This window comes from Struthio camelus, chromosome 13, assembly GCF_040807025.1.
Source record: "Struthio camelus isolate bStrCam1 chromosome 13, bStrCam1.hap1, whole genome shotgun sequence".
Classification (NCBI taxonomy): domain Eukaryota; kingdom Metazoa; phylum Chordata; class Aves; order Struthioniformes; family Struthionidae; genus Struthio; species Struthio camelus.
Genome location: NC_090954.1, coordinates 17,998,173 through 18,014,059, shown reverse-complemented (window position 1 = coordinate 18,014,059; position 15,887 = coordinate 17,998,173). Strand labels below are relative to the sequence as shown.

Genomic DNA, 15,887 nt, shown 5'->3' with positions numbered 1-15,887 from the left:
AGAAACAAATATGCTTTTAAAGATTTTTGTTGAAGTGATCTAATTGGAGTTATTTCACTGAAAATCTTTTCTGTGGACTCATCAACACTGAGCCCTTGATAGTCATGTAATAAATCTGATTGCAAAGAAACACTTACCAACATACAGCACTCAATCAGAAGCAAGTGTCACAAACAGATTTCCAAGTAGAATGATTATAGGTGTGAATTACAACCACTTGAATTGTTTTCATTTGTGTTATTACATAGCAAAACACTGAAAAACACCGAGGAGCTCACCTGTATCAGCTGCCTTCCCCTCTCAAGGATTCACTGTAGCAGCCACAGAAACATGACAGACCACGGTCTGATACAAAACAAATTCTTCCCACTCCCAAATAATTACTGCCTGTTCACATGTCTACCCCAGGCTGTAAGATGCAGGATGTTCAACTGTGATCAAGTCTTCCTCTAACCTAAGAGGAGGGAAAAGATCCTTGGGAAGGAAGAACCAGGACAGCTACCCTGAAAGAGGGTGAGAGGGAAGGAGAAGACAGAGACTAAGAAGGAAACCAAGCTTCCAAACTCCAGCAATAGAGCAATAGAACAAATAGCCATACTTAGAAAAACTATCACTAAAGATTTCACTGACCCTTTGCTCATACTGATAAGAATAAACATCACCTTAACAATGCAGCTTTGAGTAACACCATTGACTCTACAGTACACATTCCTGAAAGGAAGATTCATCAGTACTGAACCCTCGTGGGAGCTGCTGGATAAAAATAATCCATGTAGAGTATAGGGGAGGCAAGGACTCACGTTATAGAGCCCAGAAAGATCAGGCTGTAACTGTGACAGTAATGAAAAGAATGTTGTGATTCCTTGCCCACAGGTGACCATCATTCAATATCAAGAGAGACTTCTCAGTTTTGAGGAGTATTCTGCATTTACAGTATAGTAGAGTAGCACTGACAAAGAAATGGGAGAGCACAGTCAGAAAACTACCTGCCAGAAGGTTGAGATTTAGAGCTCTAACAGTAGCTTTTCTACTATCATTAAGCATTTCCAGTATCACATACTGGCTCAGCTTCATAGATTGAACTTCCACAAGGAATTTAAGTTGATTAGACTTTGGAGAAAGAGAGCAGGAACTAGAGGGATATGCTCCACTTCAAAATAGCATGAAAGGAACATCGTTTTAATATATAGCTCTGCAAATTAGAGAAAAATTAACCCCAATTGAGGAACCACATAGATCAGAGAAATTAAGCTGCATAATAGCAGTCAATTCAAACCGGAGCCAAAGCAGGGGAGTGACAACCATAAATTCTGAAAAGATATCACAATGATATATTACAGATCAGGAATAAGATAAATCCAGATTCTATATTCAAAGAAGCTTAAAAGCAAAAAAAAAAATATATATATATAAAGGGAAGTCTTCAGGCAGAGAGCAGAGGATATCTCTTTACCCAACAAATAAAAAAATTGCCTGTTCTTAGAACACTGGTTTTGGAGAACTGGCACTTAAACAGCCTTGAAGCCTTCCATATAAATTTTCCAAATAAGAATTAAAGTCAGCTTCCCATCAAGGCAACCAACCGTTTGTGCAACTTTGATGCTTAAATCTTCTATTGTACAAAATACCTATTAATGACACAAAAAAAGGAAAAATTGCAAGTCTGGTTTACTGCCTTGCTAACTGAAAAGCTACTTGGGCTAGCTGGATGTAGAGATAACTTTAAGGAATTTCAGAAAAACCTAAACAAGTCAGTGGCTGGGCAACTGGAGCAGAGAGTGGTCGGATGTTGAGAAAATGTTGAGTAACATACTGAACAGAATATTCAACCTCCTTATTCTATGCAGGGTTCATACACACCGTTAATCAAACACACCTGGGCATCACTACATACATGCTCCAACAACAAAAACTCTGTTCTTATCCTCTGCTTATTTGATTTCAAGTTCAATCATGTCAGAACTGTGCAATGCAAAAAAGTTTATTAAGGGTGTCTGGGGGATTTGGGGGGCAGGGGGAGGGTAGTTTTTTTTTTTTTTTTTTTTTAACAGAAATCAACATGAAAGCCTCATTTGGAATATACATGTTATCCCTAATTAGATAAGCCTTACAAGTTTATCTTTAAAATACTTCCTTTTTATACTAAGTTCTTGCCTGGAAAAAAAAAATTGGGTCTCTGCTATACAAAAATTAGTTTCAAGTAACAGCAGTCAATGAAGTTGCACGCCTAGTATCACCTCACTATTCATAGGGAGCACCTGGAAGAATTTCAAAAGGAATATAGAAGGAGCTGTTGTGGAAGGGCTGTAATAAGAAGGTCCCTGACTAGCTGAGCCATTGCCTTCCCATCCAAAACAGCAAAAGTAAGTAGCTAGCAAAAAACAGAGCTAAAGTCATATCAGATGTTAAGGAACAGAGGTGGCACCATTCTGAACAACGGTCAGATCTGAACAGTAAAAAGTCAGTCTAAAGAGCACTGCAACACTAATTGCTTTTAAAAACTAGAGCAGCATCACTCTGCTTAAGCAGGGACCTTACCCTGCGTACAGTGTTAAAACAAGCACTGTCAGATCATCTTACAGATCAGTTACATAAGATGCAGAAGCACAGCACATGCATGTGGCCTTAGAAATCCGAGTTACCTCAAGGTGAACCATCAGGCTCGGTGCTCTATGGAGTAAGCAAAATTGAGAGGCTGAAGATTTCCCCTGAGGTAAAAGCTGCAAGGTAAGTAGAGGTTTCAGCTGTAGAGCTTTACGCAATACTCAGGTGCATTACTACAACACAGGCAATGAGGAAGCCACTCTCACCTAACTGTCCAGCCTCACAGCAGCTTACAATGACAGCTACCTCACTCTTGGGCTCCTGCCTGCTTCCCTGTTCCCATCCACATACTCATCTGTCTCCTCCCTCAAACTTTCACAGTTGCACGGTGAGCCGATCAGCTAGCAGAGTATTATATATTCCACCTCCCAGAGAGTATAGGAGCTTCTCTGTAGCTCTGAATCAGAACGACTGACTGCCACAGCACCACCCCAGAGAGGCCGCCAAACCCTGAGACACTTCACAGGAGATGGGCTGCATAATTTGCCAAGCTGCAGCAAAGGTGATTTAATCAAATACATTCAATTATCATCTCCCCTCATCTCCTTCGAGGTAATCTGGATAAGCAGCTCAAAACAGCATACTCGATTAACCTTTCAAGCATCAGACTGAAAAGTCTGAGTACCACACGCTGTAATGCCCAGAACGAAGATGCCAATGAGAGATGGCTCTTTTGGTCCACTCGAGGGTTAGGCATCACAGTCTGATAGCTTGCTGCTGCCAGTGGCGTCACCCTGCTGACCCGCCTCAGGAATAAGAAATTCTGCAGGATCCATGAGCTAAGCCAGGTCATAGGTCAGGCAGGTGGTAGGTGACACTGCGGAGCCTGGCCATCAGCAACAGCAGCACTTCCAGCAGCTGCACAGGCTCCGCTGGCTCAGGCACCTTCTGAAGTCAACCCCCAAGCTGTGCCTGGCAACACTGGGTAACTGCAAAGTTACCCAGTCACCAGCACAGCTTTACACAGCAGTTCTGGGGCTACCTGAAGTTTCCCGTGTTGCTTTAAAGGCCCAGAAGATTATTTGGCCGCTGCTGTTCCCCTGTAGGCCATACTCCTTGTGGTAGGGCCGAGAGGGATGAAATAGCAGATAGCCCTTTGCTTAGCAGCCTCCCCTTGTTCCGAGTACAAGGCTAAAGCTGCGTATCACAGAGTCTCAAGCTGTTGCAGGGCCATTTAAGCAACAGTTTCACTGAAGATTTTAATTCAAAATAGTGATGCAACCACCATACATCTCTACTCTGCACAGAACAAATATGAATGACTGCCTCTTGCAAATCAATACCGCTTATTGCTTACTTTAAATCAATAAAGCTTTCCTCCAGAGTGAATTCTTCTAAAACAGTGATTAGATATTTCTGAGGAGAATTAAATCGTTTCACTGAACAACACCATCAGTCCTGAAACATCAGCTTGACATCTCAGCCAGAAAGCACTTTATCAGAACTAATTAATCCCCACAGCACATCTATAAGATTGGCAGAGCAATTTATCTGTTTTTAAAGCGTGCTAGATATTTATGTTACTGTGGGGTGGAAGCCATAAGTACTAAAATAAACAGAGAACGCCGAGCCAACAGAACACATCCAGAAGCAAGGAAAAACCTGGAGGACACTGACAGCTGTAGTACTTGGCTTCTTTACATCTTCCTGTTACACACTGAACCTCCTGTGAATAACCAAAGAGTCTTCCAGATGCCACTTGACTGGATGAGTGGCAGTGAAAAGCAGTTATTACTCTACTGGGAGCAGTTTTGTCTGCTGTTTGTTCAGTCAATTATCTACGCATGTAACTTAAAAAAGGGCAGTGGGGGAAGCAGTAACCATTGGGTCTATGAACAAGAGCTCTTCATTTTAGTCAAGCAGATAAAGCTAAATCTTCACTACCACAAGCAAGCTGACCTTGCCAGAGTAGTAAGGTGAAATTTCTAAACAACATGATTTATCCTTCAAAAAGAATTTAGTGAATTATTTAACAAGAATTCCCCAACATACATTAAAAGTCTGCCGAGCTGAACAAAGATTTGCATTTAATTTTTTCATGTTCCGTAAGGAAATAAGTAAAATAATGTTTTTGGCTGTTCTGAAGTCAACGTCAACATTCTCTCTCAATATATACGTGTGTGTGCACGTGAGTGGGTTTAAGTGTACCACACCCTTAGCAGGGATGTCTTGTTAGAAGGAATCACACCTGTTGTTTCCAGCTATCCTTCCAAGTCTTAAGTGAGCTTACACAATAGACTAAGGAAGCACGTTATCTCAGAAAGTCACCCCAGTCCTCAAATTGATCAGTGCAGTCTATCATAGGGCTTGTCTTGTGAGTCTTAGAGAAGAAAAACAAAGACTGATTTTCAGAACTGAAGAGGTTTGAATGATTTCAGCTCCAATTCAGTTAGTTACAGGTTCAGCCAGCATCAATTCACCCCAGAACACTCCTGACATCAGCAAGTTTAAAAAACAAAAATGAAGTGCCATCACAATCTTACGTCCTGTCTTTGTCTCCCTATGTACGAGCACTTAAAGACAAATCAATTTCAGTTTACTCTTATTAAAAAAAAAAAGTTCTTATAAGAATGCAAATCCCGTGCATTAAGACTCCTGTTCCCAGAGATTGCACTCAGACTGTGTTAAAGAAAAGACTGCATTTCTATCATTCACAGTTCTGTACTCACGGAAAATGGGTATCACCAGCACATATGGGTATATTGAACTGCCTGTTCCTTATAAGAAAATAAACAGCTATCTTTGGGAATGTAAACGTGAGAAAGAAGCAGATTTGCATACAGATGACTAGGTGTTCAGCTAGTTATCAGTAAGGAAAGGCAACAGCAGGCCTCAAACTAGCAGCCTGCAGCTGCATGACCTACGCTGCTGCCCATGATGAAAGCTCTGTAGGTAAGAATCAAAGCTGGGGAGGAAAAATGCCATATCTATGACACTTTTTTTTTTTTTTTCCTCCTTACACTATTGATTTTCACCTACAGAAAAGCACAGCCTCTCTTTTGTTCTTAGGGCCTCTTATTGCCCTCTCTTCTTCAAGTTCTCTCATTTTGGAAAACTTCCATGTTTCAGTTAGCTAAATTTAGTTTTATTCCACTGCTTAAAGTTATGCTATGGACAGATAATACAAGCGGTGGATAATACAGTTGCATACAACATTTTAGTGTGACGCTCGCATTTTAAAATGTTTAATACAGACAGTTTGGACATCAAGTGCGCGCAGCAGACTAGGCACGAGAAGCTTCAAAAACAAAACAACGCAAAATGCAAAATATACTGCAATATTTCGTACGAAACGTAGAAGGCTGGCTTACAGGGGCACAGCTAGGTGATTATGCTCTATACATAACCGGCTTAGTTTTTCTTCAGCAATATCCTCAGGCTCTACAATCGTCAAACTTCACCAAAACTGAAAATATCCGGTGCTTACTGGTAGCTTCACCAAGCTGAAGTGAGAACTGCTCCTATTTTGCTAGTTTTCACTATCAACAGGAGCCCCGTGACTGGGGTAAAGTGAAAAGGTCAGTTCAGCTTCATCTAAAATGACCTAGAAAAAATTGCTTATACCACCATGCCAGCAGGGAGAGTCATGAGAACACAGCTGGAGAGTGGGGCAGGTTATCAGGCATCTCCAAATCCTAACTGCAGTTAGGAAGCTTTAAAGTTGAAAGGCAAGAAGGAGATGGGAGAAAAAAAAATCCTTCTCCAAATTAAGATGGGGGAGTAGAGGGTCTCCTAAACATAGTGAGCTAAGAAAGCATATATCCACTTGCTTTAGCCTAAAGAATCCAAGAACAATACACCTGTAGGAATAGAGATATCCATCCCTAATCTACATGTCTGAGACAAGCAGATATCTCATTTGGACCGCTCTATTGATGCAATTCCTGATTCACAGCTATTTTTAAGAACAGATACCAGCTGGTGCTAACATATTTCTGAGACATCATTCTTATTTTTTATTTGGTAATCAGGGAAGCAGCTTATAACGCAGATACACTCTGTGTTAAGCAAGCAGCTATGACATGTGGCATGTTACGCCAAATGGTATGTACTGGTGCATGACTCAAAGATCACACTTGCTTCTAAAACCAGGAATAACAAACTCCTTTTCCCAGTTCAAAAATATTTGGTCTTCCATTACACTGTATCCAAGTCTTGAATTATTTAATGATAACTTTAAAAGAGAGTCAGCTACTTGAGCTGCTTTTTACAAAGAAAAAGAAAACACTAATCAAGTTTTTTGTTAAACTAACTCACCTGGTCACCAGAGCTGCCTTACAGCTTTCTAACCCAGAATCACTGCTTACAGGATAGCTTCATTCTTTTCTCTTACACTCTAACAACAGTATAGTAACGGTTAAAATACAAAATTTAATCTTTATCCTCAGAAGAGCATGTCCCAAAATGCTCTAAAATCTACTCGCTTCCCAGGACTGCCTTGAAATCTGGTATACCTTCACAGTGTATGAGGTGAAAGCGCTCCAAAACGCAGCTGCTTCGATCAAGACTTCAGGAGTGTGAGTTTCACTCGAGTCAGCACGACAGACGAGTGACACGTCATCAGGCGACAGTGACTTCACAGTGGCCCAGCCTGGTGGTGCCTTATTACCAAGAGCCCATCTGCATAACTGGTACAGTGAGTTACACAAGACCTGCGATATCACCAGCCCCACCAGCTTCACCACCCCAGCTTCTGATTTCATAGGATCCACAGTCAGCTGAGGCCCCATCTTACCCTCTCTGCTGCTCCTTACCTATCAAAACCACCTTCCTCCCCCAGCCTCACCCCAAACGCCTGTCCACAGCCACATTTCCAACTCACTCTGCTGCCTTCAGTAGCAGCAGCACAGCCCTACACACACCCAGAACAGCCCTTTCCAGCTCATCTGGTACATCCATCAGCCTACCATCCGGTAGACTACCTAGCCCCCACCCCAAAGCAGAGAAGAGGTCCTAGAGCCTGCATGGAGCAGGATGAAGAAAATGACAGAAGGGGTGAGAGGGAGAGAGGGAGATCCCGGCCCCTGAGAAGCCAGGTCTGGAGAAGCACCGGGAAGATAGGGAGGAGGTTCCCAGGTACACTGGATACACTGTCCAATACAGAGTCCTGGACAGAGTAGCACTGTGTGGCACCAAAGACTGGAGCGTTAAATCAAACGGCAGGTAAGCTAGTGAGATATGCTAGTTACAGGCACAAGGTGTGAGGGACCTCAATGTGAGGGACCTCAGGACAAGCAAGCACAGATAACATGCATGCAGATACGCAACAAAAACGCATTTGGAATTTCTGCCTGGCCCTTCACAGGGGGTGAAGAGGTTTCCCACTTCTCAGCAATTTAGTAGCTAGAGAAGCCTCTAGACCTTTGAAATTCGTATGTGAAGAAAGGTCTCTGTTACGGTACCACCCACGCTACCCATGATTTCTCCAACGCAGTCACCTGCTAGCTGATACTCCTTACATGTCCGTATCCAGGCCCACTTCTGCAGTATTTTCATTAAGCAAGCCTCCATTAACACAATGCCTATCCAGCTACAAACCTAACACCAACTGTTGCCACAAAAACAATGGGCTAACCTATGCCCTGAAGCTAGACTGTATCCCTGATCATGTTTATTTCCACTAAATTAAGCTAGAATGAAAGACTTAGGGAAGCTTTAAAACCTGCCTCCCACCTTCAGTTACCGGTTGCTGCTCACTGTCTACACTGAGCAGACAGCATACAGGTACAGTCACACTGAAATCTTGCCATTCTGCAGCAACTGGGTTAAGGAGCTTTAAAACAAAACCTCCTCCTCCCCCTCTCCTGAAATTTGCCTTTTTACAACCACATCTCTAACATCAATTGCATTTAACTGGGTAGGAGACGGCATATATAAGTAAAGCATGCCGAGCACCGCAGCAATTGCACAAATCAACCTCTCAGTTGCAACAGTCTTAGAAGCAACTTGCAAAAGGCTAAGCTTAGAAAAAAATTAAACTGAAAATATAGTGTAAAACTCCAGTGATCAGTGCATAAATCTGAATCACTACTGCCCTGAGCATGACTTGAGCTGCTCAGAAATTCCTCTGTCTGCTGGTTTTCATGGACAGGGCTAATTACTTTAAAGAGAATATATTTTTTCTGCAAGTACGGCAGAGCAGGATTTGAACCTGTACAAGCACAAGGGTCTCCCAGGTCCTGGGAAAACTCCTTGATGTTTTAGTGGTTCTAGGGATGGGCTGATACACCTCAAAACCTTGAGGATTTTTAGAGAAGGGAGCAAGGCGTTAACTCAGATGGTTTTCTTGGTAGCATCAGTGGAAGATGACTCAGACCCAAAGCTCCTCAGGGCCATGTGCATTCGGGTGTATTTGTAAGTGTACCATGAATATGTCATGTGACATGACTTATCAGTATATGTCTGAACGTTCTCCTTTAACAGTGGCAAGCATTCAATGTTTTTGTGATAGTCAGTGCACATGCATAAGACATCCGTTCAGTTGTCCATACAATCTTTGGATTACTAATCAAGGACAAATCAGAATTTTATAAGCCTTTATTAGCCCTAATAGATTTTTCAACTGTCTTCACTCTATTTAACAAGATAAAGATGTTAAGAGAACCTTCCTAATGAAAGCTTGTGTTGACTTGAGATTTTTTTAACACTGTGTTTATGTCAAGCTTTTTAGCTTCTTCTCAGCCACATTACTGAGAGAGAAACCTTAAAATGTTGAGTTCTGAATCTCCTGTAGGCCAACAGATTACAGTTGTGTACAGTACACACAGACTATTCCTGGGGTGCGGAACACTCCTTGAAATCTTGAAAAAACGGACAATCTCTTACTTCCAGCTCTGTTTCAGTGTTTTTTTGTTAAGCATGGAAGTAATCAATAGCACTGGCATCCCACTAACCAGGGAAACCCCTCGAAACAACCATTCGGGGTGGAGGGACAAAACAAATCCAGGAATTGCTAAACAAGAAGGAAAAGACTCTCTGTCAAACAGAGGATGACTCTGAACTTTACAACAAACTGTATATTCGGGTTTTTTTTGGAATTTTAATCGCATTGAGATGGAGCTTTCTCATGAGGCAGAGTATCCTGAAACCTCAGCTATCAGCGCACGAAACGTGAAATTTCGAAACTCGTTACTTCACCAGTAATCTAGCATTTGAGCGACCTGCACGCCCGAGCGACCTGCGCGCCGGCCACAACCGCCTCACGCGCAAACCAGAACTCGCTAAGGCAAAGCGTGCCTTGAAAATAACTGACGCTTTCCGCAGGAGATTTTTTTTGTTTGTTTCAGGTCTTCTTAGGCGAGCACTAAAGGAAAAGGGCAGATTAGGAAAAGGAGCCGCAAGAGGAGACCCCCCCCCCCCCGGCCCGGGCAGGAAACAGGCGGTGGAGGGGAGCAGCCCAGACGCCCCCCGCTCCCCGAGGCGGCAGAGCTGCCGCCGGAGAGGGGCCGAGGGCAGGCGGCGCCCGCCCCCCCCGCCCGGCCGGCACCTGCCCGGCGCCCCAGGGGCGGCGGAGGCGCCACGCGCCCAGCCGCGAAGGGCCCCAGGCCCGCCCGGCCCCGGCCCCGCTCCCGCTCCGCCGCCCACCTGTCGCGGGGGTCGACCCAGCTGGTGGTGCGGCTGCCGTGGTCGATGTAGTACACCTTCCCGTCGTAGTCCCGCGCCGCCTCCCAGCCCGCCGGCAGCGGCAGCTCCTTCCGCGGCATCGTCCCCGGCGCGGGCCGCGCCGCCCCATGCAGCGCCCGGTCGGCGGCGGCGGCGGGGCCGGCTCCGGGGCAGGGCCGAGCCTCCCGCCTCCTCCCGGCCGCGGGCAGCGAGGCAGCGGCGCGGCGCAGCCGCCGGCAGGGAGGCGCCCTCCGCCGCCGCCGCCGGGCAGGCTCACATGCCGCCCCCCGGGCGGGCGGGGCGGGGCGGGCGCGGCGCGGCGGGGCCCCCTCACGCCTCCATTTCCTGCTGCGCTCCGCTCCGCGCACGGCGGCCCCCGCGCGCCGCCCCTCTCCCTCCCTCCTGCCCAGCCCGGCCCGGCACCGGCGGAGGGGGGGAAGGGGGATGGCCGGCCCTTAAAGGCGCCGCCCGCGCCCAGGTGCTACTGTAATGCAGGTAATAGCGCCGCCCCCGCCATTCGCCGGCCGCCGCTGCTGTAGGCGCGCGAGCGCCTCCCTCCCCCCCCCCCCGCCGCCGCCGGGCGGGGGATGGGCGCTGCGCTGCACCTGCCCGCGGGGGCGGGGCGCCGCGCGGCCGCGCCGCAGGGGGCGTTAGCCGTTAACGGCTGACGGCTGACGGCTAACGGCCGCGGCAGGGCGGGGAGGCAGCGAGTCGATGGGAGGACCGGCCGCGACTGCAAGGCGTGTTTCAGAGCGGCCCCAGCACGCTGGGGGACGTTTGTGCCCACGCTTCCCCGCCTGGCCGCTGCGGCGGGCACGGCGGCAGGCTTCGGTCAGCGCTCGGCGGCGCCTCGCGAGCCGAGTGACCGCCCGCTGCCGGGGCAGGGCGGGAGAGCTGTCGTGAGGAGCCGCCTCGCCCCCAGTTCCGCAGTCGGTTACCTCATCCAGCCGGGAAAGCAGGGCGAGGAAAAGTAAGGGAAACACGTGATAAGAATCGCTGAAAACACAGAAAAGTAATCTGAATCTCGGGAGCTGCGTCCCGAGCCGTCCGAGCCCTTGGTTTTAAAGGACGCTGTCGGAGATGCTAACTTCCGTACGGCAAGGCACATAAATATCCACAGACTGTGTAGTGTAGCCCTTTTCAGGCAAATGAGACAATCCTACAGAAAAATGCAATCCTCTTTCAGTAAGAAAGAGGAATTTAGATGCACAGCTAGACGACTAAACGTCTTCATAAAGCCTTCAGCTCACAAGACTACTCACTGAAAAAGCAAACCCCCTAGCAGCCGTTCGAGCACAATATAGACATTAAAAACTCTGCTGATGATGAAGAGAAGGGCTTTGGGAGTTGGGGGGGGTTAATATCATCCATATCTAGCAGGTTTGTCTCCCTTTCGCCCCAGGAAGAGCCATCCTCTGGGTCCCCGTTGTACAAGCGCAGTGAGAGGGTAATGCCGCTTGCAGGTTAGGCGGAGACTGTACCCATGGAGAACAGAGATGGGCTGACAGTCAAGTGCTCTTATTGTCCAATTGTTTATGCCGAAAATCAGTAAATAGACAATGACATTGAAATTACCTATATATATATACGCATATATATATATATATATGATGCTAATGACTTTTCAGTTTACACTCAAGGTGATTTTTCAAGAGTGAAAGCTCTTTGCTGTTGGATCTGTATATAAGCTAATCACTGTAAGGCAGGATTATAAAAAGAAATTACGTGACAACAAGAAAGTCCCAAATGTAAGACATAAGCCCATAGATGGCTAAGAGTGTCTACACTGTGTCTGTCGCTGTGACTCAGTTGCAATCAGTACCTGGGCTGGCTTGACTCACGCACAGCTACGGTGTGGGTAGGAAGGGACTTAAGAGGCAGTGTCCTCCCCAGTCCTCTGTCCCAGGGTTTGGGTAATGCTGAAGGCTGGAGCAGGTTGTCCATGAGAAGATGTCAGAGTAACAGTCCACATGGTGCAAAGTAATCAGGCCATGAGCTAACACGGGCAAACTGCACCTTGTGGTAATGAATCTGAGCTTTTGCATGAGATAACATTTACCCTGGGGAGCACCGACCAGCTGGTTTAGGGAGGCTGAGGAGCAGAACACCCTTACCTCAGTGTCCCTTGCAGCTTACACCAGTTTTCTACTGTGAGGCGTGAGGGGGAAGCAAGAACTTTGCTGCTCCCTCTATTGAAACAGCAGAACAGAGCACGGATCTTTGCCAAAGCACAAGGGTGGAAGCGGAGCCTGGAGGACGGGATGCAGGGAGCTGCATGGGGAAGTACTGAGCCCTGAAGGGCTAGAGAGGAAAAATAAATGCAAGAAAGACGATTAGCAATAGTATCCCATTTTGTGCCTGATTTCAAGGGTAAGATCGACATCTTTCAGGCTTTCTGACAACCCACCAGGAATCTGAACTACTGGTTCTCTGAAGGCCAACCAAATGCAGCAGCAGTGGGCTGATAAAGTGCTTGAACTGGGAAGAAAATGACAAAATGGAAAGTGAGGCATTTGGAGAATATCTGGATTTTACCCCATTTTATCTGAAGCCAAATTTGGAGGGGCAGCTAAATGTGATGCTTTTATAAGCGGTACCATATGCCCAGCTTGTAAAGTAATATTAAAACAAGAATGACGGAATAAACACTATGTTCGTCCACAGCTCTAAATAAAGCTTGTGATTGCTGTTAGAAGTGAAGACTCACTGCTGGGAACAGTGCACTGCAGCAACCAGAGATGGGACTGTCAGGACTCCTGGGTTTTGAGCCAGCAGCCTGCAACACATTTCTAGGTGACACCGGGCTAGTCGCTTCAGCTCATCATTTTCTGTTCACTCCTTTTAATCTTGGATAATGGTGTTTCTCTCTTTGTAAAACACTAGGCAAGATACTTCTCATGAAATGTAAAAGGGGGAACTGATACAACTGGAAAAAACCAGCAACAATAATGTTTTAAAATACTGCAAGAGAAAGCTAGGAGGAAAAGAATAACAAGCTGAACACAAATTAATGTCTATTTTCGTGTTCCTGTATTGTGGCCTTCTGTTAAAGCCCAGAGATACGTCCAGAAGACATGTGTCATTTTGGAGTGGGTTTTTTTTTCAAATTTTCAGAAAATATATAGATGAGATGATAGAGAAGGGATATTTAAATAAGCAGATGTTATTGTCTGTGTTTATAAAGAAACTAATAGTGTGATTTTTTTTTAAAAGATAAACTCTTTTTTTTTTGAAATAAATACCCAGGAAAATATTTGCAGGTTGTACTGACTCAAGCTGAAAGATCTTATTTTTCCATGGAACCACATGAACTTATGAATGTAATCAGGAATGTGTGTGCAGTAACTTACTGCCTTTTACCACTCACACTCACAACAAAAGAATTCAGTGGTATCAGAGTCTGTTTGAACTATAAAGCAATAAACAAACAGGTGATTGTTTTCTCATGAGCAAACAAAGGGAAGGTATGATCCCTAGGTAAGCCCTTACCTATGTGAAAAGGAAGAACAGAACAGAGAACAAAGTCTGCAGAAACCTTTTTTTTTTTGCCTTGGGTTCAATGTCTCAGCATATGACCTCATTTGCTGCACACCGACACTGCATGCAGTTTTGCAGAGTCCGCAACAGGCTGCTTCACAAATTATTCAGTAACAACAGCAGCCATTTTCTGTTGGCGATACGTGTTTCAGAGAAGCTGATTGCTTGTTGCTTGATTTCTAATGCATTCAAAAGTTTACGTTTTTGTACTTAACACTTAAAGTTCTGTTCTTAATCGAGTATAATTAACAAAAGGATGGGTGTCAAAAGCTGCTAGAACACAGTACCAGTCTCCTAACCCCAACAGGTTTCTTCAAGTGCCTGAGCTGAAAGAGGAGGGAAAATGGGTTTGAGTTCAATTGCCAGAGTACAATTGCTTTCTTCAAACCTCAGGCGTTCTTCTACTTGAAGCAAATGTTTTCTGGAGGGTTGCTTTATTCTTCTAGAAAGTCTTTTGCGTCCCCCCCCTTCCCAAATTTGCCTGTCAGTTTGGGTTTTTTTTCAGTTTCCGAGTGGCATTTTAGTTTTAAAAGAGTGTCAAAATCACGTTTTGAAAAATGGAACATTTCATTTTGAAAGTATCCGAAAGCCTTTACACTTTCCAAAGCAGTTCCCAGCCTGGCAAGAAGAGCAAAGGTGCCCAGGCCCACCAGGCAGGGAAGAGAGCAGAGGCCTGCCTTGCTTTCCACCTACAGCATGAAAGGAACATTGTGTAAACACTGGCAAAGGCGCTTCATTGTTTTCCTTTAAAGTGCTCCTTAAAATACCCCTTTGCTGGAGGCCTTCAAAAAGAGAAAAGTTGACAACAGCAAAAGTCGGCCTATTACTTTGGCCAGTATTGTTTGAGTATTGCCTGCACTCCCCGTCTGTCTGTATGCACCTATTGTCTGAGACAAAGCATCTGTCGTCTCGTTCTGTACTTACACGACATGTAGTACAATGGGCTCCTCATGCAGGGTGTAGTATATCCTAGATGAGATATAAGTAATAATGAAAGTTTTTGTGTTTGTCTGGCAAGATGGCTATTAAATAGGACCAGTGCAGCAGGCCAGGTTTCCCACTGCCCCTGCAAGCCTGCTGGTTGGATTTTTGATGTGTGTTTTGCTTCCCTGGGGGGATTGTAACAGGTCCTCGACTAGAATAATTTGTGAAACAAGAGGCTATTTAACTATGCCCTAACTGACACTATCTGGAACAAATCATTTCACTTGAAACTACTCCTTTAGGAAATGTGGTAGTTACTCTCCCGTGGAGCTTCTTCAGGTGGCTTGGTGTTAAAGCTAGCAGAGCATGGAGAAGAGACAGCATAATGCTCAGTGATAATAAATATAATGTTAAAAGGGCAGATAGAAAATAGGTGGGGAAAGATACAAGGCCTGCATAAGCCAATCAAGCTGAATAAAGGTTTCTGACAAAATGGAAAGTTTAATTCAGCCTTCTTTTAACAAAGCCTCAGGGTGGTGATGCGGGATTCGCTTCTAATGTTAAGTTTCAACTTACCTTGGCATGCTGTTTGTCATCAAAAGCATTACTAACCGTAATGTGTTCCTTTATGCTACCCTATGCGTTAAAAACTTGAGTGGACCCCGCCCATTACTGTTTATTAAGTAATAAATATATTATTAGCTTTTGTGAGCTCACAGGATAAAATTGTGTATATAAAGGACTGATCCCTTCCCAACCTCTATGCCTTGACCTACTCGTGCAATAGGACAGGGCATAGAAACTGTCGGGCTAGCAAAGCCAGGTGTTGTTTGAACTACAGCTGTATTTGAACAACACCTTACCAGGCGTTTGAAATAATATTTTCCCCTTGTTTGTTCCAGATGCCTCAGCATTTCACGTGAAAAATTTAGCTTGGATTATGCTTACACCCCTAGTATCGTATTTCTGTGGGAAGGTCTACCTAAGAAGCGTGTTATCCAGGAGCTTTCACCAACTCTGAGATGAATTGATGCTTATTGAAAAAAAAATTTGTTTTACTCAGTTCAAAAGAAGGTCCAAGTAAGTATATGTCTGGGCTAAGTTGCACAGGGTTGTTTGTGAAGCAGGGCAAGATACCGAGGTCTGTACTCTGAGACACTGCTGAATCAGGGTTCTCCCAAACCACCGGTAAATATTTACTCCAAAGCAAGCACCCAGGC

The 15,887-nt window shown here is 45.2% G+C and overlaps 1 protein-coding gene across 1 annotated transcript in view; it reads right to left on the bottom strand.

Annotated features, from left to right (window-relative positions):
- Positions 1–10,368, bottom strand: part of WWC1 (WW and C2 domain containing 1) — an 80,700-nt gene extending 70,332 nt beyond the window's left edge. The window contains exon 1 of the mRNA XM_068959254.1: positions 10,189–10,368. Within this exon, the coding sequence (XP_068815355.1) occupies positions 10,189–10,307 (119 nt within the window). The 5' untranslated portion in view covers positions 10,308–10,368. The remainder of the gene's footprint in view (positions 1–10,188) is intronic.
- Between the last annotated feature and the right edge of the window lie 5,519 nt (positions 10,369–15,887).